General features: G+C 39.6%; 2 protein-coding genes across 3 annotated transcripts in view; both read right to left on the reverse strand.

Annotated features, from left to right (window-relative positions):
• Positions 1-1,057, reverse strand: part of bard1 (BRCA1 associated RING domain 1) — a 36,454-nt gene extending 35,397 nt beyond the window's left edge. For both annotated transcript variants that reach the window (XM_036566892.1, XM_036566046.1), the window contains exon 1: positions 864-1,057. In XM_036566892.1, the coding sequence (XP_036422785.1) occupies positions 864-961 (98 nt within the window). In that variant the 5' untranslated portion in view covers positions 962-1,057. The remainder of the gene's footprint in view (positions 1-863) is intronic.
• Positions 1,058-4,464: 3,407 nt separating this feature from the next.
• Positions 4,465-26,089, reverse strand: part of abca12 (ATP-binding cassette, sub-family A (ABC1), member 12) — a 63,278-nt gene continuing 41,653 nt past the window's right edge. The window contains exons 33-45 of the mRNA XM_036568053.1: positions 20,956-21,133; positions 20,506-20,621; positions 18,707-18,866; positions 16,124-16,377; positions 15,491-15,695; positions 15,160-15,269; positions 14,905-15,055; positions 10,084-10,218; positions 9,652-9,755; positions 7,657-7,749; positions 7,365-7,470; positions 4,853-4,990; positions 4,465-4,581 (exon numbers count right to left, since the gene is read on the reverse strand). Of these exons, the coding sequence (XP_036423946.1) occupies positions 4,477-4,581; positions 4,853-4,990; positions 7,365-7,470; positions 7,657-7,749; positions 9,652-9,755; positions 10,084-10,218; positions 14,905-15,055; positions 15,160-15,269; positions 15,491-15,695; positions 16,124-16,377; positions 18,707-18,866; positions 20,506-20,621; positions 20,956-21,133 (1,855 nt within the window). The 3' untranslated portion in view covers positions 4,465-4,476. The remainder of the gene's footprint in view (positions 4,582-4,852; positions 4,991-7,364; positions 7,471-7,656; positions 7,750-9,651; positions 9,756-10,083; positions 10,219-14,904; positions 15,056-15,159; positions 15,270-15,490; positions 15,696-16,123; positions 16,378-18,706; positions 18,867-20,505; positions 20,622-20,955; positions 21,134-26,089) is intronic.

Here is a 26,089-nt window from a genome sequence, read left to right on the forward strand (position 1 = left end):
GCATACAAAAACTCAGAAGACACGTGTAGGTTCACTGGTGGTTTTGGATAGTAAATAAAATAGCTAGTTATATTTGTGCTGCAGACACTGTGACCCCTGGTTCCTGTCACCACCACAAGACATGAGAGTCAATAGGTTTCTCTACAATGAACCATTTCACACTGAACCACTCTAAATGACTTTGTTTACATCTTAGTTACTGGATTATGCAGAACTGTTGAAAAATCACTGTAATTCCCCTTTACAGAACACAGACTAACTGCATGTTTCATGACAGAGACAGTATAAACAAACAAAGCTCTCACCTCAACTCAGGCCATCACTCAAACCAGTGTTTGCTGTAAAAGCGCTGATCTTGAAGTGGGCGTTACCCTTTAGTCTGTTTCTAAAGTCTTAACAACAACGAAGCCAAAGTCAGCTTCTTATTCGGATTTTCCCGTTCCACCTTAAAAGGCGCAGCAGTTACGTTCTGCTGCCTGAGGCTTCACTGTGACTGCTGCACCGTTTAAGGTGGAACGGGAAAATTCGAACAAGAAGCTGGCGAATAGGAAACTTCAGTCTCGTTTAAAACACCAATTACAGACATTACAAACGGCTTAAAACAATGTCATCGGAAACATCGATTTTCAGAGAGCTTACAAAACAGTAAGAGTAAGAAAGTTGTGCTAATACTATTTTGTTTTGCTGCTTATAGCATTAGGAAGCTAGGAACACAAAAAAATTCGCATTTTGTAGTTTTGAACGGGAAGCATTTCAACGCAGTCAGTGCTGAGGAAGCCTGGCGAAAAACTACCATACCCATGATGCATTTCGTCCACAACAGGCGGCTAAAACTCTCAGCGAACGCCAGACTATAAACTTACCATTTAGAGCAGAGCAGCAGTTTTCGGAAATTTGCCACCGCCTCTCGGGTTTTCTCCCAAGCGCCATTCTCTGACTCTGCGGGGGGATCGAGACCCATTATAAGTGAATAATAAAGTCTTAATGCTCTTTGGTGGCGGAGGCGCAGAGGAAACTGCTGAAACTTGTTTGTCCTCCGTGTTGACGCTGCCGCTGTTTCCCGCCAGCTGCAAAAGGGGAGGGCGGGGCCCAAAACCCGCCAATCCTATTGGTTCACAAAGGATGCGTCATTAACAACAACATAATCTAAAAATGTATTATTCTCATAATTTTTTGATGGCTTTTTATTGAAATATAGTGAATTTCTTAATACATCGGAAGTGCCAGGCGCAACCAAATAATATGCTATAATTTTCGATGCTGTACCACAAATAATGATATGGATGTTATAAGAAATGATCTTTTTATTGGGGAAGCTGACATTCTTAAATATAAACAAACAAATTTGGGAACATAAATTGGAATAAAGCATAGAAAGTTTGTGATAAGTATGGTATGAATAATCAAAATGAACACCTCAGTGTCACTGCTGGACTGAGAATAGTCCACCGACCAAAAATATCCAGCCAACGGCGTCCTGTGACCATTGATGAAGGACTAGAGGATGACCAACACACTGTCTATTGTCTCTAACTTTACATCTACAAGGTGGACAACAAGGTAGGAGTGTCTAATAGAGTGGACAGGGAGTGAACACAGTGTTTAAAAACTCCAGCAGCACTGCTGTGTCTGATCCACTCATACCAGCACAACACACACTAACACACCACCACCACGTCAGTGTTACTGCAGTGCTGAGAATGATCCACCACCCAAATACCCACCCTGACCACTGAAGAACAGGGTAAAAGGGGGCCTACAAAGTATGCAGAGAAACAGATGGACTACAGTCTGTAATTGTAGAACTTCAAAGTGCACCTATATAGTAAGTGGAGCTGATAAAATGGACAAAGAGTGTAGAAATGATTGTGAGCTGTAGTGATTAGCTTAATTATGTGCATGTGTGTTGCGCTATTCTGTGTTTAACATGCGGTATGTGTTTGTGCTATTCTGTGCTGGGCTGTGGGGTAGTTGGTGCAGTGTTAGTGCCTACTGTCAGATGAAAGTGTATGGCTAGAAGTGACCGGCCTGCTGTCTCAGCCATTTCAGCAGTGGTACTTGTTAAATAAAGGAGCATTCATCTTTAAAAGCGCTTCTTCACTGACACAACTCTATGTATAGAGTAATAGGCTCTCTCTCCCTTTTTTATATATATATATATATATATATATATATATATATATACACATATATATATATATATATATATATATATATATATATATATATACACATATATATACATATATATATATATATAGAGAGAGAGAGAGAGAGAGAGGGAGAGAGAGAAGGAGGAAGAGAGAGAGAATGAATGCACGTGTGCATATATACGTACATATAAATATGTAAATATGTATATATACATGTGTATGTATGTATATATACATATAAAACTTTGGGGAACAAAGCTCTCCAGGGCAACATATTTTTATAGATATTTTATATCCTGATTAAATGATGAGGCCAAATCTAATCTCAACACGTTTTTGCTGAATGGCTATGGTCTAATTAATTATGAATTTTCACCACAGTCCTGGAATATATTGCATCAGAAAAAAAAAGAAATCTTTTTTTATTATTTATTTCTTTATTTTTTGAAAATGTAGAGTCTTGCAGGAATGTAGAGCCAACCCTCCAACATACTGCCCCCAAAATATTATTTACTCAGACTTTCATCATAAAAACACAAAGCTGCTGGGTGGAATTTCAGTGACTAGCAATTAGGCAGCCTTTTTGGACATCTTGCTGGAGATGAGTATGTGAGTTTTGCAGCTTGGCAGAGTTACAGCCTGATCTGTGCCTCAATTTCATTTTAAATATATTGAAAGGTTGGGGAGTCTGCATGTTCTCCCTGCGCCTGCGTGGGTTTCCTCCGGGTACTCCGGTTTCCTCCCACAGTCCAAAGACATGCAGTCAAGCCAATTGGACAAGCTAAATTGCCCCTAAGTGTACGATGGACTGGTGACCTGTGGAAAGAAACCCCTCTAGAAGATTCACCAGAGGTGGTGTTTCTTACCTCAATAGTGGGACAAGATGCCCCTTCTAAAGATTTTCTTTTTTTATGCTATAAAAACAAAATTTGCTGTTGTTTTAGTTTATTTTCCCTTAACTATGTTTAGGTGTATGCATCATCATCCTGTACATGCTGAACACCTGAACTTATATGCTGTAGCTTTACAGTGAATGAACATTGTACTAGAGGGGGGTATTTTCTCCATTTTCCCTTATATTTGTGTCTGTGTTTGCTTCATAATGCCCATATAGGAGAAAATGAGTATTAATATGCGTAGCCTTAAATACAAATAAGACTCACTCTTCCTCGAGTACTGATTTCAAGCAGTTCATGAAGTAAAATAATAGCTCACATAATTTGCTTCTTCGCTCTCAACAAAACAGCCTTCAGTGAATCCCTTACCCTCGACTGCCGACAATGGCACTATAATGACTAATTTCATTTTTCACAAGGGCCGGTTCTGATTTGATTCTGATGTGAAGAGCCACTTGTTCCACGCACAATAAGACAAGCACTGAACATCTGCATTTGAAAAATAGCTTTAATGTAAAAATAAGTTTAGTACATTTTTAAAAAGAGGAATCGTGCCTTGAAGCAGTCGGAGGAAAGAGCTGATGAAATATTCAGTACATGAGAGATGTGCCTTGAGAGGAAATATTAATGAGAATGAAGATGTGCAGACATTGAAGAATCATTTATATCTCGGAGCCAAAACGGTCTTTGTGATTTATACCAACCTCAGAAGTAGCGCTGCGTCATTGCTGCCAGCGGTATGAAAGGATGAGATCCTCACCCTGCATGCATAGTTAATGTCGTATTGAGTAACCAAATTGTGGTCATCTGTTTTTGCGTTCTTCAGGCTTTTATGACGGGTCACAGTAAACAATAGAACCAACAAAAAAGATTTTGTTGAGGAAAGAGAAACCCTCTGCAGATTTAAGCAGGATCTAAGGCTGAGCAATGCAAATATTCTAGCATTTAAAGTGCCTCAGGTGACACTTCACATTGTAACAATGTCATGAGAAGTAATCACACTTGCAGTAGAACAGTATACAGAACTATAGAAGTAATAAAGGTTTTAACCTAACATGGAGAAACATACATTTGGCTACTTGAGAACATTCACCCTCATGATTTTGTTCATTATTTAAGTTTTTGTTTTAAATTTTATAAATATTAGAGAATTATTCTTGGCCTGAGAAGTGTATACTGGCGGTTTAGATGCACAGACACACAGAAAGAACCCGAGAAGCAGGTTAATTCCTCACAAGGTGCTTTAGATACTTCATTATGTCATTTAAAGAGAATAAAATAATATAAATGAACTGATTATTTTTTAATTCTAAAAATTACAGTACCAGGATCAAGTCTTCATGAGTTGCTTATATTAACTTGTTTAACGTTCTATTCGATTTTCCATAGTCCTTTTTTGTCATTTTGTGCAATCCGCCAGTGTCTTCCTATGTGTCAACAGTACTGAATGTGTCAAGACTGTCCGAGTCAGAGGCCTCGCTGACTTCCTGCGATTCTGTGCCAACCTTTCCCATAGCGAAGTTAATGAAGACCTGGAGAGGCACAAAAGATACGACTTCTGTCAATTTCAGTGCCACAGTTGCTCTTTCACATCTTTCATTTCTTCTGACTTCATTCTCTCTCTCTCTCACTCTCTCTAGCAGAATATTTGAATGAGTGAGGAAATCACCCCCCTAACTCAATTCTTCCATCCATCCATCCGTCACTCACTCTTTCACCCTCTAACACCCCCTCCCCCTTTATTCTTCCCTTTTTCAATTGCTTCTACTTTCCCCCTCTTGTCACATCTCTCCCACTTCTCACCTCATCCAGCGTGGTCTGGCTCACTGAGAAGTGTTTGATCTTCAGAGCAGCTTTGTTCGACTCCAGCTGGTCGAAGATGTCAGCCACACCTCCAGGAGCTACAGGAACATGGTACTCCAGCATAGACGAGTGATGATCCTGCACGGATGTACAGTAAAGAGCATGTCATATTAATGCACCACACTACAAACACAGTATAGACCACAGTTATGCCTTACATAGTCAGTAATGGCCCACTGTAGTCTAAACCAGTGTATCCCAACTCCGATGGCTAAATGTCAACCTCTGCTTGAGCTGAATGAGCTCTATGACATACTGTTACCTATTAAAATGGACAAAAGCACAATTCTTGCTTCACAATGGCTGCTATTACTGCTATTTTTAACAATGCAACATATTTTTGTCCATAAGCTTTGGGGATTTGGAGATGTTGATATTGTTAAATATAGTCATGTAACTTCCATTCATCCATCATGGGTGTTCATTATTGTATTGTATTGCAGTAAATACAGTGGTAGATAGTAACAAAGTACATGTTCTTCATTACTGTACTTAAAGCTACACTATGTAAGATTTTGTAACATGGGTTGTTCTTCAGGCCCCTCCCCCAAGTGGATAAATCTGATGATTGTGAGTGCATTGAAAGAGTATTCAAAAAGAACTCAGTCAAAACTTGGTGAAGGACGTGTCTTCTGAGGATGTGATGGAATCATCCTCTGTTGTCATCATATCTTCATCAGTGCAATGTTAATTTTGCATTTGAGGCCTTTCAACCAGCCCATAGAGCTGGATCTTTTTTGAGCCTGTATGTGTGATGGTAACACATAAAGACGTATGACGTGGTCTGGAAAACTCCCGGCAAATACAACCGGCCGGCTCTCACTTCTGAATTAACCATTTACAGGGTGACTCACAGCAACACACAAACACCATATTTTTTCCTCCTGACTTTCACTGCTTTCGATTGTAATAAAAAAAAATCTTATAATAGATTTTTTTGGTTGAATTCTAATGAATGTAGATGTGATATTCAGCTTTCTATCAGCACTGGCCTCCTTCTGCATCAGCCAGCCAGAGGAAAAAAAACTAATTTAAACGGTTCACCCTCAAGAATCCACCCCACAGAGAATTCCCACCTTCAAGATGCATCATCAGAAGACGGTTTTTCTAGTGTTTAAACTGGAAAGTCTCTGAAATAGCTGAGACCTCAAACACAAAACAAGTACCTAGCAATTTATTACCCCTATGATTTCACACACGGCCTGTATATGTGTATATATTTATAATCCTTCAATACCTTAATGATTTCCTCACATATGAGGCACACTTGCCTTTAAATACAGTAAAAACTTACTGTTCACAGCGGTGGTCTCTAAATCTCCTCTTGGCTTTGTATCACAGCCTGGTACACTCTATTAGAGTGTGACTGCCAGCTGCATACGTGTTGTTATATCTTTGGTGTGGTCAGCGGCAACTGTGTGGTGTGTCACAAATTTGTTTACTATTTATTTTATTCTATAAAGCTACACTATGGGCTGGTTTCCCAGACATGGATTAAGCCTAATCTTGGATTAAATTGCAGTACCAATGGTGACTCACCATTTGAAAGTCCAGCATTAGCCTTAATCTGAATCTGGGAAACCAGCCCTGTTGTTTAGATACTACATATCATTCAAAAACAATTTGGAAAGAAAAATATGAAGCCATAAAATGAATAAATGAATATGTACTGGTAAAAATATGTTTGTACTCTCAGTGGTTGAGAAAGTAGGGGGTTAGGCAACTTTCTGACAGACGAAATGAAACATGCTTACAAACAAACTTTGGCCTGCAGCCCCACTTTTGGGCATTCCTGCTCTAGATAACATTCCAGTATGGCTGTATGGGGCAAGTAGGCATGTTTACACATGTAACACAAGTAGCGATGCTTACATTTTTTCATTTTGGCCATTTAACAACTTGAAACAGCTTGAGGCAAGTGTGTGATGACTTACGCTAAAATGTTGGCTGTAAACTTCCATTATTTGGCCAAACCAGCACTTTAAGCCCCACAGATTTTTATGTGTTTTCCCTGATGTAACACAACAGATTGATGTAATTACAAAGTTTCTACTGTCTTTTGAACTGATTTAGCCCTTTAGAACATTCATCACAAGTCTAGTCTCCCTGACCACTAATATTGGACATTTCAATGACTTCACAGATGTAATTACAGAGTCTTTCAAGAGCCAAATTAGCTGGGAAAGCACAGAAACTGCAATGCAGAAACTCCCTCAGGACTGAGACTGAGACACCTGCTCTAAACTACCAATTAAAGATTCCTAACAGAGTTTAAAGAAAATGCAACACAGGCTCCTTGGCTCACAGCTACAAATGCTTACCATTACCAAGCGGAGAAACACTCAGCAGGGTGGCTTTAAATGTTCCCCGAGCTAGTACACAGAGCGCATTGATCTGTAAGAATAGTATTAAGAATGCACTCATCAGTCCCGCCCATATAAAGTGCCTTTACCTTCAGGTAAGTGCTGGGAAAATGCTGCTCCATGAACTTGGTGATTGGATCTACATCACAGGAGGCTGCAGTCAGGTACATCTTCACCGTGAAGCCACTGCCAAACCTGTTGGGTCAACACAGGTTAGCTCTATCTCTCTCGACAAAGCAAACGAGTGTCTGTGAGGGGTATTAGACTGATGTGTAGTTCGATGTGGAGAGAGAAGAAGTGTGAGGAGAAGAAAGAGACAAGAGAGGCGGAGGCAAAGTGGTGACTAATAGGTTTGTGGAGGCAGAGAGAGAGGCCACTGACCTGTTCTTGATGTGCTGTAGGGAGCCCAGACATCTGAACTGGCCTTGCACCATTATAGCCAGACGAGAACACAAAGCCTCACACTCCTCCATGCTGAAAGAAGCAAATGCAACAAACTGAATTAGACCAAAGAAAGGTTACCTCACTTTTCTCTCTTAACCTTTTAATTGTGAGGCAAAAAGGAGCCATTTCTGACTTTTAATCTTCTCTTCTCCTGTAATGATGTAATTTCTTAATTTCTTTTATTGTATTTATTTTGAAATGTAAGGAATTATTCCTTTGTCTGTATCAAAAACTACCATTTTGAACAAGCAAACAGATGCATGAGAATACATTTCAGACTTTAGTTGCCTTTTATTGTTACTCTGAGTAAACAGATCAGTAATAAGTATTTCCATAGTGATGTGAATACCATTCTGAACGTGTACAATCACAGTTCATCCATCATTAAAGGCAGCATGGATCTTCTTTTATATAGTAATAGAAAACACAGGAGCACACAGAAAGCTCCAATGCCACACGCTGATTTATTTTACCAGAGGTGGGAACAAGTCACTAAGTTGCAAGTAACAAGTAAGTCTCAAGTCTAGACATTCAAGTCTCAAATCAAGTTCCAAGTCAAGATAGTCGAGTCTCGATTCAAGTCAAAAGTCAGTACAGGCGAGTCTCAAGTCAATAGTCCTAATCTTTGAATCCTAAACAAGTCAGTACTAACAAGTCAGCTAATTTAAGGCCATGACATTAAATAAAGGTAACACTCTTATAGTCTTTTATTGACTACATGTTAGCAGTGGCTGTATATTAATTTTTCTTTTTTTTTACCCTTCCATCAAAATCCATGGTGCACAGATAACCACATTCTTAAAAAGGATGGTTCTTCAAAGGTTCTTTAGTAAAGAAAATAGTTCCAAAAAAAAAAAATGCTTTACATGGTGAAGGTGTTCTTTGCAGTAAGCTAAATATATACAAAAGGGGTAGTTAGAGTACATTATATTGGGATTGTCTGTCCTAAACCCCAACCCCTCAATTTACATTTGTGAAAATAACCCTCCTATAATCCTTTTTTAATGCTGTTTTTAAAAAGATCTCTTTGTCGTTTAAAGTGAAGATGGATCATTTTGATTTATCATGACTTGAATTTTTAAATAAAATAAGAGATTTAAAAAAATGCCCCACATTTTCTTGTCACTACTGAAACAGTGTTTTAGTCTGTAGGCAAAGCCTTGTTTTAGCCACGCCCCTGCTTCTTAGAGCAGAAAGTAAGACCGCATCCCTGTCCCTCATGGCCACATGGTGAGCGGTTAGAGCCCATTGTTTTGAAGTAAAATCAGTGTATAACCTTAAGAATTTTTACTACCGAAACACATACTTTCTGCAATTAAGTGGACGTTTTTAATGAATAATATCATAATTTTATGTGTGTACAACTGTTCAAATCTGTGTTTGCTAGTTATGCACAGACTAGCATTTTCAGTTCTGTTCAAATTAGCTAAAAGTGTCACTACCGAAACAGTTACTAACAAACATTTGGTAAAGTTTTGGTGTGTTATGATTGTTTTTGAAGAGACAAAGTGGAATTTTCAATGATTTAGTTTAATAAAATAAGCATAATAAAGACAAAGTCATTTAAAGGAAAGGGATTTTAGTGTCCCAGTCAGTCAGTTAAAAAATGGGTTTTCAACTCTGACTTTGAATCAGTTCCGCAGAATGATCCATATTAGGTTCATAAAATACACGTGGCCTTTCTGACACATTGCAGTTCACTAGAGAAAACATATAGGACAATATGGCCTTGTTTCGTTTCACCATAAAAGAGGAAATATCTTCTCGCATGGATGGAACGGATGATGACGCTTTGATGGTAAAAGTGAGAAGAAACCATAGAGTGTGTAATGGTTCAGTTAGTTGATTAATCGAATAATGATGAATAGATTAATCAATAACGGATATAGTATTTATTCATGCCTTAAAGAAGTTACATATAAATGTTCATACCTGTGTGATGTCAGAACCACAGCACATTTTCCCTTCACCTCCTCTGAGATGATCTTCCAGAGGTGCCGTTTAGAGCGGGGGTCCATTCCTGAGCTGGGCTCGTCCTGATTGAGGGGGCAAGCAAGAGTAAACCAGTAAGCACTTGTATTTCCCAATGGACAATGAGTAGCTCAGTGCTTCTGTACAGCAGAGCGCATCAGTGTCACATCAGATCATGTGTGAATAGAACATATTGCAATGTGAAGTAGCTAAAAGCTGTGGTAAATGTCCCTGTCCACCAAACGTCTCTGAAAGTAATCTGTTTTTAAAGTAGCAGTAGATGGAACTGCTGACAGGTGGCCGAGAATGAGCTGATAGAAAGATGAAGGAGAAATTCTAATATAAACTGTAAACTGCGTTATGGAGGAGCGTGTAGGAGGTAGATAGTCGCACCAGCAGCAGGAGCTGAGGCTGTCCAATGAGAGCCAAGGCAGTGGAAAGTTTCCGGCGTGTTCCGCAGCTGTAGCGCTCACTGGTGACGTGCCTGTGGTAGCTCAGCTCGAGTTTCTTCAGCAGATAGTTCACAACCTGCAAGCACAAAACGTTGTCAGTTCAGAAAGGAATCTGAAGTTCATTTTTGCCAGTTAACTTACAAACATATTTTAAGATGAAGCATATTTTCACATTTTTAAAGTCGGCTCCGTCGCAACTTCCCACCCTGTTCTGTTTCGGTTCAATGAAGCACTAATCGCCCCCCCCGAAAAATGCTTCACAACTTCGTCTAGCATGTTGAGCATGTGGTCTCAGCACCATAATGAGTCGCTCTGAACTGTGTTTTGATTAAATGCCTGTTGACATCTGACCCGCCACAAAAAAGCACGTCATGCATGCTGCATCCATTTAATTAATTGGATTCCTACATCAAAAGAGCGAACCAGCCTCTCTCTGAATTTAAACAGCTCAATGTGGACCTGTGACAAACCGTAAAGTGCTCTCAGTTTCAGTGGGTTTACATCCGTCCTCTGACTGTCCTGTTCGAAAGGGATAGCACATTTCCCATGGCTTTCTGGGATTTTGAGACCGCATGTCCCAAATCTTTTCCTAATCTGAGCTAATGTCCAAGCCTCTGAGGCACTGAGGCAGCAGCGACAGTAGGAGATGACCGATAGGGCTTCTAAATCATTCTTTTTTTTAACCAAAAGCTTTTAATGGTGTAATAGTGCACTTGTTCAGACTTAGGATTTTCATGTCTGAATGATTCATATCACTCTGTGAAGACATAAGGGGCGAAAATAAGGCCAACACAGCTACAGTGTCCTCACTTTGACTTCAAGTTATGCTGAAGTCACTCCTTCTCTGTTTCTGGAGATGACTCACCTTCTAAAAGGCTCTGAAATTGTTCGCTCTTTCCATTAGTCTTAGCAGGCCGTGTGCTGTTCTAAGAGAAAGGTTCAAGTAGGAGCCATTACCTCTATCACTGTGAAGCGGCGAACCACATTAAAATGATAAAAACCATAACAGTGCAGAGTGTCACCCTCCTAATGCCCATACGGGGAGACACTCCGATGGTCGTGTCATAATAAATGGCTATCACAGTTTCTGTTCACTATAGAAAGCAATGTCTTTAAAGATAAACACACTAAGGAGGGCAGAGGGCGGTACGGACGAGGAGAGCAAGGAAGGGGGGCGGAGACGGAACATTTAAATGACTAATGGCACTCAAACTAGCCCATCAGGATACATTCACGGGCCTCTATATTACATCTTTATTGGAAAGCTCCAGCATGCGAGTCCACTTTGCTGGTGTACAGTTAGAGACTGTAGCCCATCTGTTGAAGCGTTGTTGGTGTTAGCCATCCTTCATCAGTGGTCAGTTTCTGACCACAGAGCTTCTCTTGGTGATTGTTGGTGATCGATCACTCTCACACTATCACGCCACTAGTGAAACTGCTGTGTTGAAAATAGTTCACCACACAAATAATATCTGGTCAACAGTTCGGAAACAGGCCAGTGATGAATGGGGTTATGGGGAGCTGATAAATCGTGCAGCAACAGACGGGCTGCAGTCTGTAATTGGTTATCTTTATAGTGGACTTATAAGGTTGTCCAGTGAGTGGAAATACAAGGTAGGTGTTTCTAATAAAGTGCACAGTGGAGGTAAGTTTAAAGCCCCAGGGAATCTGCATCCATGTTGTTTTTTTAATTAGGTTAATCTTGCTTATGTGGGTGCACAATATACATTTACAAAATATGTCCTGTAGACATTCATTAACTGAATTTTGCCAAATTATTGTCTTTTGATGTAAACTGGGCAGTCCTACTCTTGGGTCACAGGTATGTAAGCAGTCCTCAGCAGTCACAAGGCTGATGTGGCTTGTCCTGCCCACACAGCTTTAACAAAATTGTGGCCCCCTACGTGTGCTTGAGTCAGAAAAACTTACTGAGTGAAAGCTAACAACCAAGCGAAAGCTAACCTAGCAAGCATGACTGTCTGCATGTCCACTTGTCAGTTTATTTGCCAGCATTCCATGGATGCACATCCAACAGTAAATGAATAAGAACTGCACCGTCCAGTTCAGGTATACCTTTGCTACCGTCTGTAAGATGTTACCATATTAAAGCCGCATGTTTTTATCGAGAGAGTCTACCACTCGACCTGCATATCGTCACTGTCCAAAGAAAAACAAGTATCTCCAAAATATTAAGTTTACAGGAGAAGGCAAAAACACACTCACCTTTCAATGTAAGATAATGTAAAGAGTCTTTATTCCAACGGATTTTTGAGCCTTTCTATTTGTCCTTTCATCATAAAATTCTCACACAATGTAAAGGACAGCTGGAGTGTTGAAATGATGTAGAAAAATAAAAATCAACAAAAATGGACATACATGGTTTTTATTGGACAGCGACGATGTAGAAACACTGTTGTGTTTATTCTGTTTCAGTGGAATAGGACACTGGGAGTGTTAGACTGAGGGCCGTCAATTATCAGAATATTAGAACCAAGTCCAGACAGTTGTGAGACAGGTCCTATAAGTGATGTTTTATTAAATTTCTATCTTGTTTTTCCTCATTGAAACTTTGCTGGATGTTTAATATTACACTAAATTTTAGTATCATATAAATGCTTTGAATATATTACACTGTGTTCCCTGGGACTAAATTGCTTTACTTCACAAACGTCGTTTCAGTGACAAATCTCTCGGAGATGCACTGCGTGGCTTTGCTTCATTCATTTCTCTTCGGACACAATATTTTTTTTAATGAGCCAGATTGCCAAAGTGTCACATTTACCTAGATCAGCACTGTCATGATAAGTCCTTAAGAAATACTGTCTCTCTTGCTTGTTTATGGCTAATGAAGATTTCACGAGAGAGGCCCGAAGCAGGTTTTCCAGAACTGCCCCTTTCCAATAATACTGTGAGAATGGAAGATTAATTAGCTTCCTCTCTAATCAATATGGAGAAGCGCCAGCCCCGGCCTGTCAAATTCAATACTCTACTCATACGAAGCTCCCTCTGCACCGAGACGGCCCCAGTGAGCCCGGCTCGGCCTTATATTTAGATATATGTGGAAAGAAGTCAGTGCCCTGCAAAGCTGCTGACTTACAAAGTCTCGAAAGCCTGAGAGTAAAACAGAGTTTTAAAATGTTTCTTAGAGGACAAATTACTGCAAATAAACATACCAGGCAAGGGTTAATGAAACAATGCAAAAATGACTAATTATTTAGTACCTGTCATAAATTCCAATGGCAAACTCAGGCAAGTTCTATTAGTTGTGATGTACCTCTTCAACAAATGGTGAACAACAGGTAAACAATGTACTAGAGTACATTCATGTAACTTCTCTTCTTCTATCATGTGTGTAAATAATTGTAACAGTTGTAAAAGATGGCTTAAATGCGGTTGTGGACAGAAACGGTCTCAACAAACAAAGTTCATGTACTTCTTTACTCTACTTAAGGCTACACTGTGTAAGTTTTGGGAATTTGGAGACCTCTCTGGTGGAAATGTGTAATTGCACGCAATGTTGATTTTGCATTTGAGACCTAAACATCAAGCTGGACCTTCTTTCTGAGCCTGAGTGTGTGACATTAATATGTAAAGATGTACATCGTACAAAAGATTCTCCAAAATCTGACACTTCTGGCTTATAAATTATTATAGGGGCAATTGTGGGCTGGAGGTTAGGGAACCAGCCCTGTGACCAGAAGATTGCTGGTTCGATCCCCTGAGCCGATAGCACATGACTGAAGTGCCCTTGAGCAAGACACCTAACCCCCAACTGCTCCTCGGGCGCTGCGGATAGGGATGCCCACCACCCCTGGCAAGTGTGCCCACTGCCCCCTAGTGTGTGTTCACTAGTGTGTATGTGGTGTTTCACTGCACAGATGGGTTAAATTCAGAGGTGAAATTTCCCCATTGTGGGACTAATAAGGGTCATCTAATCTTATTTCTACCTTTACAGGGTTAGTCACAGCTCTGCACATAGATCATACTTTAGTATGTTTTTTTTTCTCTCGACTCAGTAATGCTACTCCGTTCAATTTTAACAAAACATTTATTATTATTTAAATAGTGCAGTACTTTTTTCAAGCATCTTATGTTTTTATTTTCACTTCACTACATTTCACACTAACACTTTGTACTGCTTTCCGCAAGACACTATAAAGAAAAAAAACTAGATATTGCATAACATTGAAAATAATGCAATGCACTTTCACGAATAAATCAAACCAATCATAATGTACCTTTCACAAAATCCTTCCCCTAAATACAGAATGGCCAATCATAGCTAAGCAACTGTAACTAGGCCTGGGCACATCTGATAAGATTCAGGAATGAAAGAAAATGCTGTAATGTGAGGTTTGGATGGGGAGTAAAATGTTACCCTAACACAAGAGGAGAAATGTTGGATCGTTAGTAATCCAGGAATATTTTACACAGGTATCTCTACTTCCACTCACACACTAGATTTGTGTACTTTGTCTACCACCGCCTACATATAGTCATTAGTGAGGCCCTTTTGAATGCTGCTAACAGGGACAAACAAAGACTGGCTTAATTAATATACATTTTTCATTGAACCAACTTTTTGACAACCCAGAAAACATATATATTGATTCAGTGTTCGTTTTTACTAGTAGTCGATGACCAACTGAACACAAACGTCTGGTTGGATGATTTGAACAGGTGATCATTGTCACTTGTCTTTGAGTCTGGCTTTGTACACCATTGATCTAACTCGTGAACAGAGACAAAGAGAGTATCTTACCCCATCAATCTCCCTCTGGGCGATGCCCCTGATACGGGCGTAGAAGTACAGATGCTCCTCTCCAGTCAGCAAGTCATCCAGAGCATCCACTTGAGGGCAGTAACCGATGTTTATGCCCTCTGTCCTGCAGTCTATCATGTCAACCATTCTCCTGAGAACATGAAATAAGCAGATTTAGCAGTGTACATTAAACACTAGTGCTAACATCTATGGCCAAACATGGTTAAACAGAGTTGATATGGGGGAAACCGTTACCCGTCCCAGTCTAGGACTTGCGCTGAGCCACATGTAGGGCTGACATCTCCAGTCAGCATCTTGAATGTGGTGGTCTTTCCTGCTCCGTTGACACCCAGCAATCCAAAGCACTAAAAAGACCAAAAACTGTCTATTCTTTCTGAAATAGCACACACATTTAAACACAATGCTCTACATTTAATCTGAATAGTATCACTAACCAGACCTCATTATTTTGCATATCCGGTTACTCGTTAGGAAAAGAATCACTATAATCATCATAACTCACAATTCATAATTATAGGAATTACTGAAACAAATATTTTAATCATGTATGGTTCATTTAACTGACCTCTCCCGCCGGTATGCCGAAAGACAGCTTCTTAACGGCCGCAACTTTCCGGTTCAGATGCTGGTAGACTTTCGTGAGCTGGCTGACCTGCAGCAAATCAGAACTAGCCGCTCCACTGTCCACACGCTGGCGCTCAGCCAAAACATCCTCGTCCTCGTCCCAGCTTCTTGTCTGAGGCACTGAGTTACTCCGGCAGAAGAGCCGCCTTGTCAGGGACAGGCAAAAAAACATGAGCATGAGAATTATACAAGTGAAAAATGGGGCATAATAAAACTATTTAACTTCCCTGAAATAATTGTTATTTACAATAATATAAAAATGTTTCTTTCTGCCATATAAATTGATATTCACATCTTGGGACAAGAACAACAATTATTTTTCACAATTTTAAACCCAGCAACTACTTTCTATTCCATAACTGCTCGAGCGCAATATCCGATACACAATTCAGCATCTAATGATGTATGGCCATCGTAACGCACTTTAACTGTCACGAAATGGCTCTGCAATAACAGTGTGTTTCTCTTTTTAATTTTCCGTTATTTATTGTTGTAATATCATGGAGTGACACTCTATTAAAGTTTATTTCTAACTTTTACTCCACTTTGTTTTATAAACCTACTGGGGCCTTACCTAACTTTCTGCAGGAGCCACTTGTTGAGCAGCAGCCGCAGAGTGAAGCAGAGGAAGCCCTGCAGGAACAGGGAGACGAACATCCAGCCCAACACGTCCATGCCAAAGGGGTTCTTATAGGCGTCCACTCCGAACACACTCAGGATCTGAACCTGTATGTCCACCCGGGCCAGCTCCATCAGTCCGTTTCCGAAGCTGAACTGGGGAAAGATCAGGAACACGTAGCTCAGGGTGCGGTACACCACCTGGATGTTCTGTGAGGGCAAAAGGGAGACAAAGGAGAGAATGGATTAGTTTGTTTTTATTTTTTTATACCTAGAAAATCGGACTTTCTTGCTAGCTGCATTTGGCATGTACTTTCATTCATTCCACTTGGGATGTTTTTCTTGTCTTTTTCATATATACATAACAGTGATTTAAATGTACCACTTGTCACATGTTACAGTGACTACAACATCAACTATAATGTATTTCCTCAGGGTAGCGGATAATTTTTTAGGGTATATTCTGTATATAGAAACCCAATGAACTCGGTCCCAAGTGACATATTGGCAATATACTGGCATACAGGCTGAGATAATTAGCAGATTCTCTGGTCGTGGCCTCACTAAGCTCACTACCTCCTGACAACAGGGGAAAAGCATAGATGGTTGTGCCACAGGGGAACACAAAATGAGTCATCCATTATTATCACAGCAATACAGACTGAACTGATCAATCTGAACACAAGACGCCATTATGTTTTGACAAAAATATGTAAAATGTATTCAAAACCTAAACTTAACAAGAGGATAACATAACTACCTTTTTATGAAGAGGATTACATTGTAAAAGAAATGGTGTTTTAATGGTGTTCAGAATTTTGATTCACCATAAAATTAAATACAATAACATAAGTAATGAAAAAGATACCATATATATATATATATATATATATATATATATATATTTATATATATATACAAAAGACAGTAAACAAACAATATCTGAGTAATATGAAGGATGTGCACTGGTATTAAAGTAGAGTTACAATGAAGTACTGAAGCACATACATACAGTATGTACAGCTAAAAGTTGAGCAGCTAATACAAATGTAAGTGTATTTATAAAATATGTATATGTGCAGTAGAGTAAAGTGGGAGAGGTTCTTATTCAGAAGGATTATGGGATGGGATGTATAGTAAGTAACTGGGCTGTCTTAAAATTTTGAGTTAATTGGACTTCTAAATAATAAATTCACATAACGTAAGATATAAATCATTGAGAGGGCTAAAATCATGGAAAACTGAATTTTCCTCACTTTTTATGTGTGAAGAGTATGAAGAGAGAATGTAAGCACTAAAATTTTAAGACTGTGACTTGTTGTTTGATTTGGTTTAAGGAGTGTGACAACTAAAAAATGATGATCATATTTATCAGTAAAGCATGGTTTCACTACACGTATTTGATTATAGCTTTACAATCTGAAATAATCTTAGCGGTCAATATTATAGCTCATTAGAATTTTTAACCCTTTAAAATTGGTATTGGTTTCAGCCACATCTTTCAGGTTCTTTGACTTTATATGGGCCCACACTTTAAATCCTCAATATCATAACTACATAAATTAGTTTTTATAAGAGTTACCAAATAATTTGTACACTATATGTCCAAATGTTTGTAGACACCTGCTCGTCCAACATTTCTTCTGAAATCAAGAGTATTAATAGGTGCTTGGTATTGAGCATGGTGACCCCAGAGCAGGGTTTGGCAACATGCAACTTTTCCAGTCATGTTGCGGCTCCACAGCAGAATTAGATATTTAGGTAAAAATAAAACAATCATCCTCTGCAGTAAAATAAAGCTCTGCTGATCGTTCAAACACAGATTTAACGATAAATGGTCTTAAACACTGGAGTTAATGTAGCCTATAGCTGCTAATTCACCGAAGGTTGGTGCATAGATCGCTGATCATCATAGCAAGATTTAAGATGAACATCAATAATTTGGTGACATATGGACTTATTAAGCACTCAGCTGGTTTCCTGATATGTTAAATCTGCAAGGCCTCAGGCACCATTTAAGGTGGAACAGGAAAATTCAAACAAGAAGCTGGTGAGTGAGAAGCGACTTCAGCCTCATAAGAATTTGAATGTTGAGAGACATTTTACAAAAATCCTTTCTACTTTTTTGGAAAAGTTTCCTGCCGGAGATGCAAGAAAAGCGGATATAGCTGAGCTAAAGCTTAAAGCAGAGCAAAGAATGTCTGCGTTTTAGCCTTTATTAGTTCATTAGCACATACTGAAACATATTTACATCCAAGATGGTAAAATGGACATAAAATGCTGTGGCTCTCAAAGTGGTTTGATTTTTGTTGAAAACAAAACATTTGGGTTGCTGACCCCTGACCTAGACTTTCTTTTGAGATTATACAACTCATTATTTGCAATTGAACACATGTTAGCAATAGGCGGACTTTAAAGTAGTGGAAGTAATTACAAGGGATGTATACTTTTAGACATACAGGGTAAGCCTTAAGATTAGTAATGGAATAATAAGCCTGAGGTTCAAGAGGTTAAGCTGTTCTTGCTGGCCCAGTCTTACCTCATCATTCGGATTGAGCTGCCCTAGGAAGTAGACTATTGCAGTGGAGATGATGGTGTTCACACTGATGAAGAGGTTGATGCAGACGTAGCTGATGAAGGCCATCTCTGCATCCTTGAATAGGGTTGAAATGAGGTACATCCAGGGGAAGGTGGCAAACCTGTAAAAGAGCCATAGAATTAAAATGGACATGGAGAGGAGACAACTACAACTATGCTGAGGAAAAGTACAGAGGAGAAATGTCCAGTCAAACCATGACTAAAAGGAGGTGTTAAAAAAAAGCAGAAGAAGAAGAATAAAGGAAAAAAATGTTCACAAGCTGAGCTAAGCGAGCGGAAGATAAATGACTTCATCTGCTCTCTCACGGTGAGGCTTTTTCTCGCCTTTTCTGCACTACAAAATGATCTGCTTTTTTATTCATTACTCTCGGTGATTGGGGTGGAGGGGGTCAAGGAAGTAGATGTGCTTAAACACAGAGGAGAGTGAGCTCCGAGTGTGAGTGTTTATCTGTGTGAGTGAGAATGTGCGGCAGAGAGAAGCAGACTTTTCCCTCAGACACATGGATGCCGAACAAAAGCAATTAAGCGGCTCTGGGTGAGAGCGGGCAGCAGACAGCGGTGCTGGACTGGTTATTTATGGGCCGGAAGGCAGAGGACCGCTGGGGCTGATGAATGGAAGACAGAGCGCTGAGTTTTCGCTGAGCGGCGGGGCCTCCCAGGGCCTCCTCAGAGCCCACAGCCAGAGGAGCAGCGCTGGGCTTAACCCGCAGTGCCGTTCATGGCGCAATTAGCAGACTGACGGAGTGGGGAAATCACTGCTGTACAGCCTGCCAGGCCAACTGTAAGCAGCTTCTGTTCCTGTTCCGCAGCAGGAAACCTTGATTTCTAACCAGAGGTTAAATTACAACAGAAACCCCAGAATCTGTATGTAAATGAAAATGCAAAAAGCTGAGCTTCGGTAATACAATTTGGAAATGGAAATAGATTCTAATGCAATCTTTGTGAAACTCATGTAACTATTCAGTACTGATTTTTATCTACTCCCACTGCATCTAACATTTCATGGTGGTCTTTTTTAGGTGCTGCGTGTTTGTATGATTTTGCGAAGCAGCTCCTTTTTCTCTCATTCAGTTGGTTTTCACAATTATGCAAGCGCCTTTTCAATCTTTCCTGCTGTTTGATGGTGTTTCAGCTTGATACATACATTTATTCATTTTGCCTACACCCATGAAAAAATGGGGTTTCTTCAAGGGTTCTTTAGGAAAGGCAGTGGTTTTATACAGAAGCATGGCGGCTTGAGTTAGAATGATTCTTTGCATGGTTGGCTGGTTCTTCTTTATTTGTTCTTCAAAGAACCTTTATAAAATGGTTCTACATTGTAAAAGAAAAGTAGTTCTTCAGTTAAACCTAAAAACTACTTCATTTGATAGCAATTAAATTAACTAGTTCCATTCAACTCACGTTGCATGAATATTTAATGTCTAAACGAGGTGCCAGATCCTATCTGGAAGGTACTGGATTCAAATCTGGCTTATTCCAGCACAAATGAAGCCCTGCTTGCAACCAGATATTGATTTAGATATTGATATAGATATAGATATTGAGAACTCGTTTCCTACTAGTTTCTGTGACATCAATTCTGGGAACGCCTAATAAGAGTGTAAATTGAAAGATATTTTCCCACATTACTGTCTCCCCTGAAAGAAGTAGGGCTCCTCACCTCCTAAATCTCAATGTAACCTGTTTTGTAAGTGCTTCTTAAACTTAAAAGTCCCTCCTTTCTGTCACTTTAATACTGACCCAAAGAGCACAAGCAGCAGCGTGACTGCTCCCAGATTCAGACGATCAGTGAAGGCTGGAAGCTGGAAGGCTGCGATCATGATCACAGAGAGAACCACAGGAACCATGTACAGAGCCTGGCAGAGAGACAGATAGAGGACAGAGAGAGAGAGAGAGAGCACATTATATCTGGATCTAACTTATTCAGTCACCATACACTTTTTTATTTGTGTCTAATAACAAAGAAACAATGCTAACATTGTAAAAATGAATGAAAGCACATGAATCATGAATCATGAATCAAGTGGTCCACATTAGCTTTCATTCACTCTTAGCACTTTAGATAAAATCACTGAACTGATTTTAACTAATTTTACGGTTACATTCTGGTGTGATGGAACCAACCTGAGAGGCAAAAATGATTTAGATGCTTTCTGAGTTCATAGTGAGCAAGTGAACTAAATGAAGTACCATATCATAGAAGAAGTTGACCACCCAGTAGAAGGGTTCACTGATGCCCGAAATGTGCTGGAGCCTCTTGGAGCCGTTGTGGTGCTCCTGAACTTCGTAGATGACAAAGCTGGCTGTCATAATGGAGTAGCCGGTGAGGACACACAATGCAACCAAAACATTGACCAGGCCACGGACCCTGTAGGACACGCAAACATCGTTTACTCAGAAGAACAGAAGAGAAGAGAATGCGCAGAACTACAGATAACAGGTTAATGGACATGAGCACCAAGTCAAAAACTTCACAACGCAATCTGGACCCTCTGCTCCTTCACAGAATTGGTTCACCTGTTGTGAACTCACACAGTGAGTTATTAAGATCTCTCAAGCTCTTCATAGATGTTTTCGGAGAAGGCCCAAGACAGTTTCTGGAGATTTCTGTCTCAGCATGACGTTTACTCTTACAGAAGCCACCCGCTGGGCCTGTACGTCTGATCCTGCCTGGCCTCCCTTGCCTATCGCTGCTACTCTTCCATGAGGGCAGCTGCCTAGCCAAAGGCCAGGCACGCTGAAAACCCAGAACAAATGAGAAAATCGATCTAAAGAGCAGAATCAGGCTCTGCGCAGCAGAAGTGAACATTTCGCACATTAATGCGAACGGGGTTCTGCCCGGTTTGTAATAGCAAACAGCATATAATACAGGAAAGAAAACAAGAACGCAGACCAGGGGCCCACGATCTCAAGTGAGTGCTTTTTTAGATGTGAACAATCTTATCATAATGTTTGGTTCGTGGAAAAAAAAAATCAATTGAGCCTGAAACTTTATTTATTAAGTAAACGTATACCTAACTAGCCATAAATAGAATTTAGACAGAACTGTTATGATAGTAACAATAGAAGATTGCTTTTTGGTGCTATATAGAACCATTTTCAAGAATATTGCAATATGCAACACATTCTCCATCAATGTGAAGAACCATTTCACCATGCAAAAAACATTTAAGCAGGAAATGTTTTTTTATGGAATGTATGGTTCTAAATAGCACTTTTACTAAAGAGTGTATGAAAAGGAATAGAGTTTTAGGGTCACACAAGTGAAGGCTAATATAATGCTGTGTTAAAACAATCTGGAAATGCATTTAATTAAAAGAATTATTTGATGAATACATTAATCAAAACATTATTTAAGCTTGTTGGAGGACAGCTGATTATTTTCTTATAGCATATTATTTTAAATTATGTTTCATATTATTTATACAGGGCGGCACGGTGGCGCAGTGGGTAGCGCTGTCGCCTCACAGCAAGAAGGGCCTGGGTTCGATTCCCGGCTGGGTAACCAGGGTCGTTTCTGTGTGGAGTTTGCATGTTCTCCCCGTGTCTGCGTGGGTTTCCTCCGGGTACTCCGGTTTCCTCCCACAGTCCAAAAACATGCAGTCAGGTCAATTGGACGTGCTAAATTGCCCCTAGGTGTGAGTGTGTGTGTGGATGTATATGTCTGTCTGTCTGTCTGCCCTGTGATGGACTGGCGACCTGTCCAGGGTGTATCCTGCCTTCCGCCTGATGACAGCTGGGATAGGCTCCAGCACCCCACCGCGACCCAGAAGGATAAGCGGTTTAGATGATGGATGGATGGATGGATTATTTATACACAATCTATTATTGTAGCTACACATTAATGTACCACGTGTCAGGAATTATTCCGCCCTTTGAGTGATGATGAGCCAGTTTTGTTATACTGTGGTCGGATTCAGACTCAGAACTTGATGATGCGGTTTGGGTTTGGTTGAGTACAGACAAAATTTTGTTGGGCTTGGGTGGATTCAGACTTAAAACCTAATGATGTGGTGCAGTTCATGCATCAAGACTATTCTCAGGCTGCATTTAGGTTCAGACCAAAATTTCAGGTCTGATTGAAGCTCTAATTGGTGTAGACATTTACATTATGTAGAGTTGCTTCAAACGTTAAAAAGCTTCTTTGGAGAATGAAAAGTGGCTCTTTTATACCACCATGCCCAAGACCCCTTTTTGAGTCCCTCTGGCTCCTTTGTTTTTAAGAATGTATTTAGCTTCACTCTTTTCCAGAGCAGTTTATGATGGTAGGTGAATTCTATATGTGGGGAAATGGTCTTATCCACTATGCTATCCAACCGTTATCAACTCCACCCAGTGAATATCCTCAAAATCTGTCATACTTTTAAAAATGAAGGCTCCTAACTGGTTCTCAGCTTGGACGTACATCTCTAGAAAGGACCATTAATGATTACACAACCTTAACATCACATAGAGGTGCTTTAAAACTGATTCGTCATACTCATACTTCACATTCACAAAAATGGTTCTTGAAAGAATCATCTATTTAAAGGAACTTTAGCAAACCAGGAATTGTTCTTTTATCATTCCAATAAACCATTTTGGCATCATTATTTTTAAGACTGGTTACAATAAACTGGGTTAGATGGAATGAAAACTAACAGAAAACTCCACTAAGCTTGTTTAGGAAGAAAGCAGGCGGCTGCATCACAAAATATGAATATTTTAAGATTATTAAAACAGGAGTTTTGTTGTAGCGCTTTTGCTGTTTCAGTGTTTAGTTTAGGGTTTGTGTTTGAGTTTCCCTTTGGCTTAAAATGTAGCATGATGAGCAGATATAAATACTCCTGCCAATATGATTCATCACAGTTAACAACACAGATGTGAAATATCTGTTATTGAAATATCAATAACGTTCCTCATTACGAACCACCTGTTCCTCACTCCCAACAGCTTTGATGTCATCTATTTTTATGAATATCAGTCAATTTGATACCATTAAGAATGCCTGAGTTTTGAAAACAAGGACTGAACAGTCATTGTTATTATCATTATTATCATCATTATGATAATTATTATTAACTTAACCTTTTTTTCAGATTCATAAGGTCTGCATGGTAGGCAACATTAAGATTGAGTGCCACTAACTTTCTGATGGATGGTTTCATTGGAAATATCGCTTTCCACAGCTCTTGTACAAATGTGTGCATGTTACAATGGCCTATACATCTTGATTTGTCAAGGTGATTGAAAGTCTCACATTTATATTTATATGTGTTGAGCAAGCAACAGAGCCACTTAGCCTTAAAAAGAGAGTTCCTGCATGTACATAGGATCAAATTTAGACATATGTACATTACTATGCAAATGTCAGAAAATGTAATTTTTCATTTCTTTCATGTCCTGTCAGAATGGCTATTAAGTACAAGTTATTCACTTTTCAGGAGAGATTTCTGAGGAGATTAGATACAAGATAGTCCACTTGCCTAAGGGATGGGAAAGTCAATGAAAAATAAGTGAAAAACTGAAGTTCAAAGAATTAATATAAAAAGATATATGACCAGCTACACAGACATCAAGCCTAATCTTAGACTAAATTACAGTGGCCAAAGTGAATCTCCGTTGCACTTTCGTTTTTATTTGTTTGGCCTTAAACTAGGTCTGGAGAACTGGTCTATATTAAAAGTGGGATTCCTAACAGCCATGCAGAACTTGGTAGACCACCAAAAGTATCAGACAAACAGCACTTAAAGCTTTCATCTTTGAGAGACGAGAAAATCAAGCACTACTCCTGCTCACATCTGAAAAATCTGCATGTGTTTCTGTCCATCCGTCCTCTGTAAGGCAAATCAAAATGTGCAGATCAAACAAAGAAGCTGCTGGTGTTCTCAGACCACAACATCACTGAATGTATTTGGGATTACTTGGATTGTGAGAAGCAGAAAATGCAAACAAGACTGAACTTTGGAGGTGTGGAAAATCAGCACTGCAAAGAGTCTCTGGAAAAGAATGGAAGCTGTAATAAAGGCATAGCGTGGACAAAGTAAATGCTGAATAATGTAATATTATATTGTAGCAACCCGCCATTGGCTGGCACTAATCTTTAGAAGCTTGTGAGGCATGGCCATGCGAGTGGCCATGTGAGGAGGATCATGGAAGGCGCACACCCTCTGGAAAGGGACTTGTTGTTGTTAATGCCCGTTGCTCATTGGTTTGAGGTATGTGTATGTGTTTATGGTGTCATTCTGTGGGGGATGTGGGTTATTAGTATGTTTTGTGTGTGGAGGGGTGGGGGTTAATGGTAGCGTGTAGTTAGTGGTGACCTCCCCTGCCAGTTCAATGATTTGTTGTGCCTTTCTGACCTGGTGTTGAATAAAAAGCATTTCTCATGGTGGAATCATGGCCTCCCCTGTGTCTTACTCCACCCTGATGCTACAATATTTAGTAGTTGTGCCATTTGTGTAAAGATAAAATATATAATTCATGGTTTATTATTTTCTGCTTTTTCCTGACACTGAGAAATGAATAACATAGTGGCTCATTTAATTTATGATATGATATTAAGTAAATGCTGCTGCATTTTTTTGAACATTGACATTACTACTCCTGCTTTTCCTTTCTTTTTGTATCTTATATTAATGGTCAAATCTCATTTTCTGCTGTTATTGTTTGCTATCTGGAGTCGACCAGAGGAGGACGGCTTCCCCTTCTGAGTCTTGGTTCCTCTCAAGGTTTCTTCCTCTTGCTCTTAGAAAGTTTTTCCTTGCCACTGTCACCACTGGCAATGCTCACTGGAAGCTTGGATTTTTTTCGGTAAAGCTGCTTTGTGACAACACCTGTAGTAAAAAACACTATATAAATAAACATTGACTTGACTTGAAATGCAGGGTGGTCTCTGATTTTTAAACAGCACTGCACATTTTATGAAGAACCTTGAATTACGTGCCTATTTCTTCTCAAAGTGACTTTAAATCAGCTTTTCTTTGTCATAACGAAAGCGATTACAAAGGTCAATGGAAATGACCCTGGATCCGCACCTTTTCTCCATCACTCTTTGTAGATATGTTTCTTCGAACAAAGTCTCGGTGCACGGGTCGTACTATGAATATTGATTTGAACAGTTCAAACGCTGCATCGTTTCTTAGGAAACTAAAACAGACACATGAGAATACACACTGTTTTTAAACTATTCATAAAAGCTCTCTGTTCTTATCTTACAGCTCTCCTCCTCTCCTCGCCTTCAACTTTCTCTCTTTTTCTCCCACCTACACACCTTTCTCCTTATCCTCAGACACCTCTCCCCACCAGGCTCCGAGCCAACCTCATCCGAGTCGCAAAAGTGAAA

The sequence above is a fragment of the Colossoma macropomum genome, unplaced genomic scaffold (genome assembly GCF_904425465.1).
Source record: "Colossoma macropomum unplaced genomic scaffold, Colossoma_macropomum, whole genome shotgun sequence".
Classification (NCBI taxonomy): domain Eukaryota; kingdom Metazoa; phylum Chordata; class Actinopteri; order Characiformes; family Serrasalmidae; genus Colossoma; species Colossoma macropomum.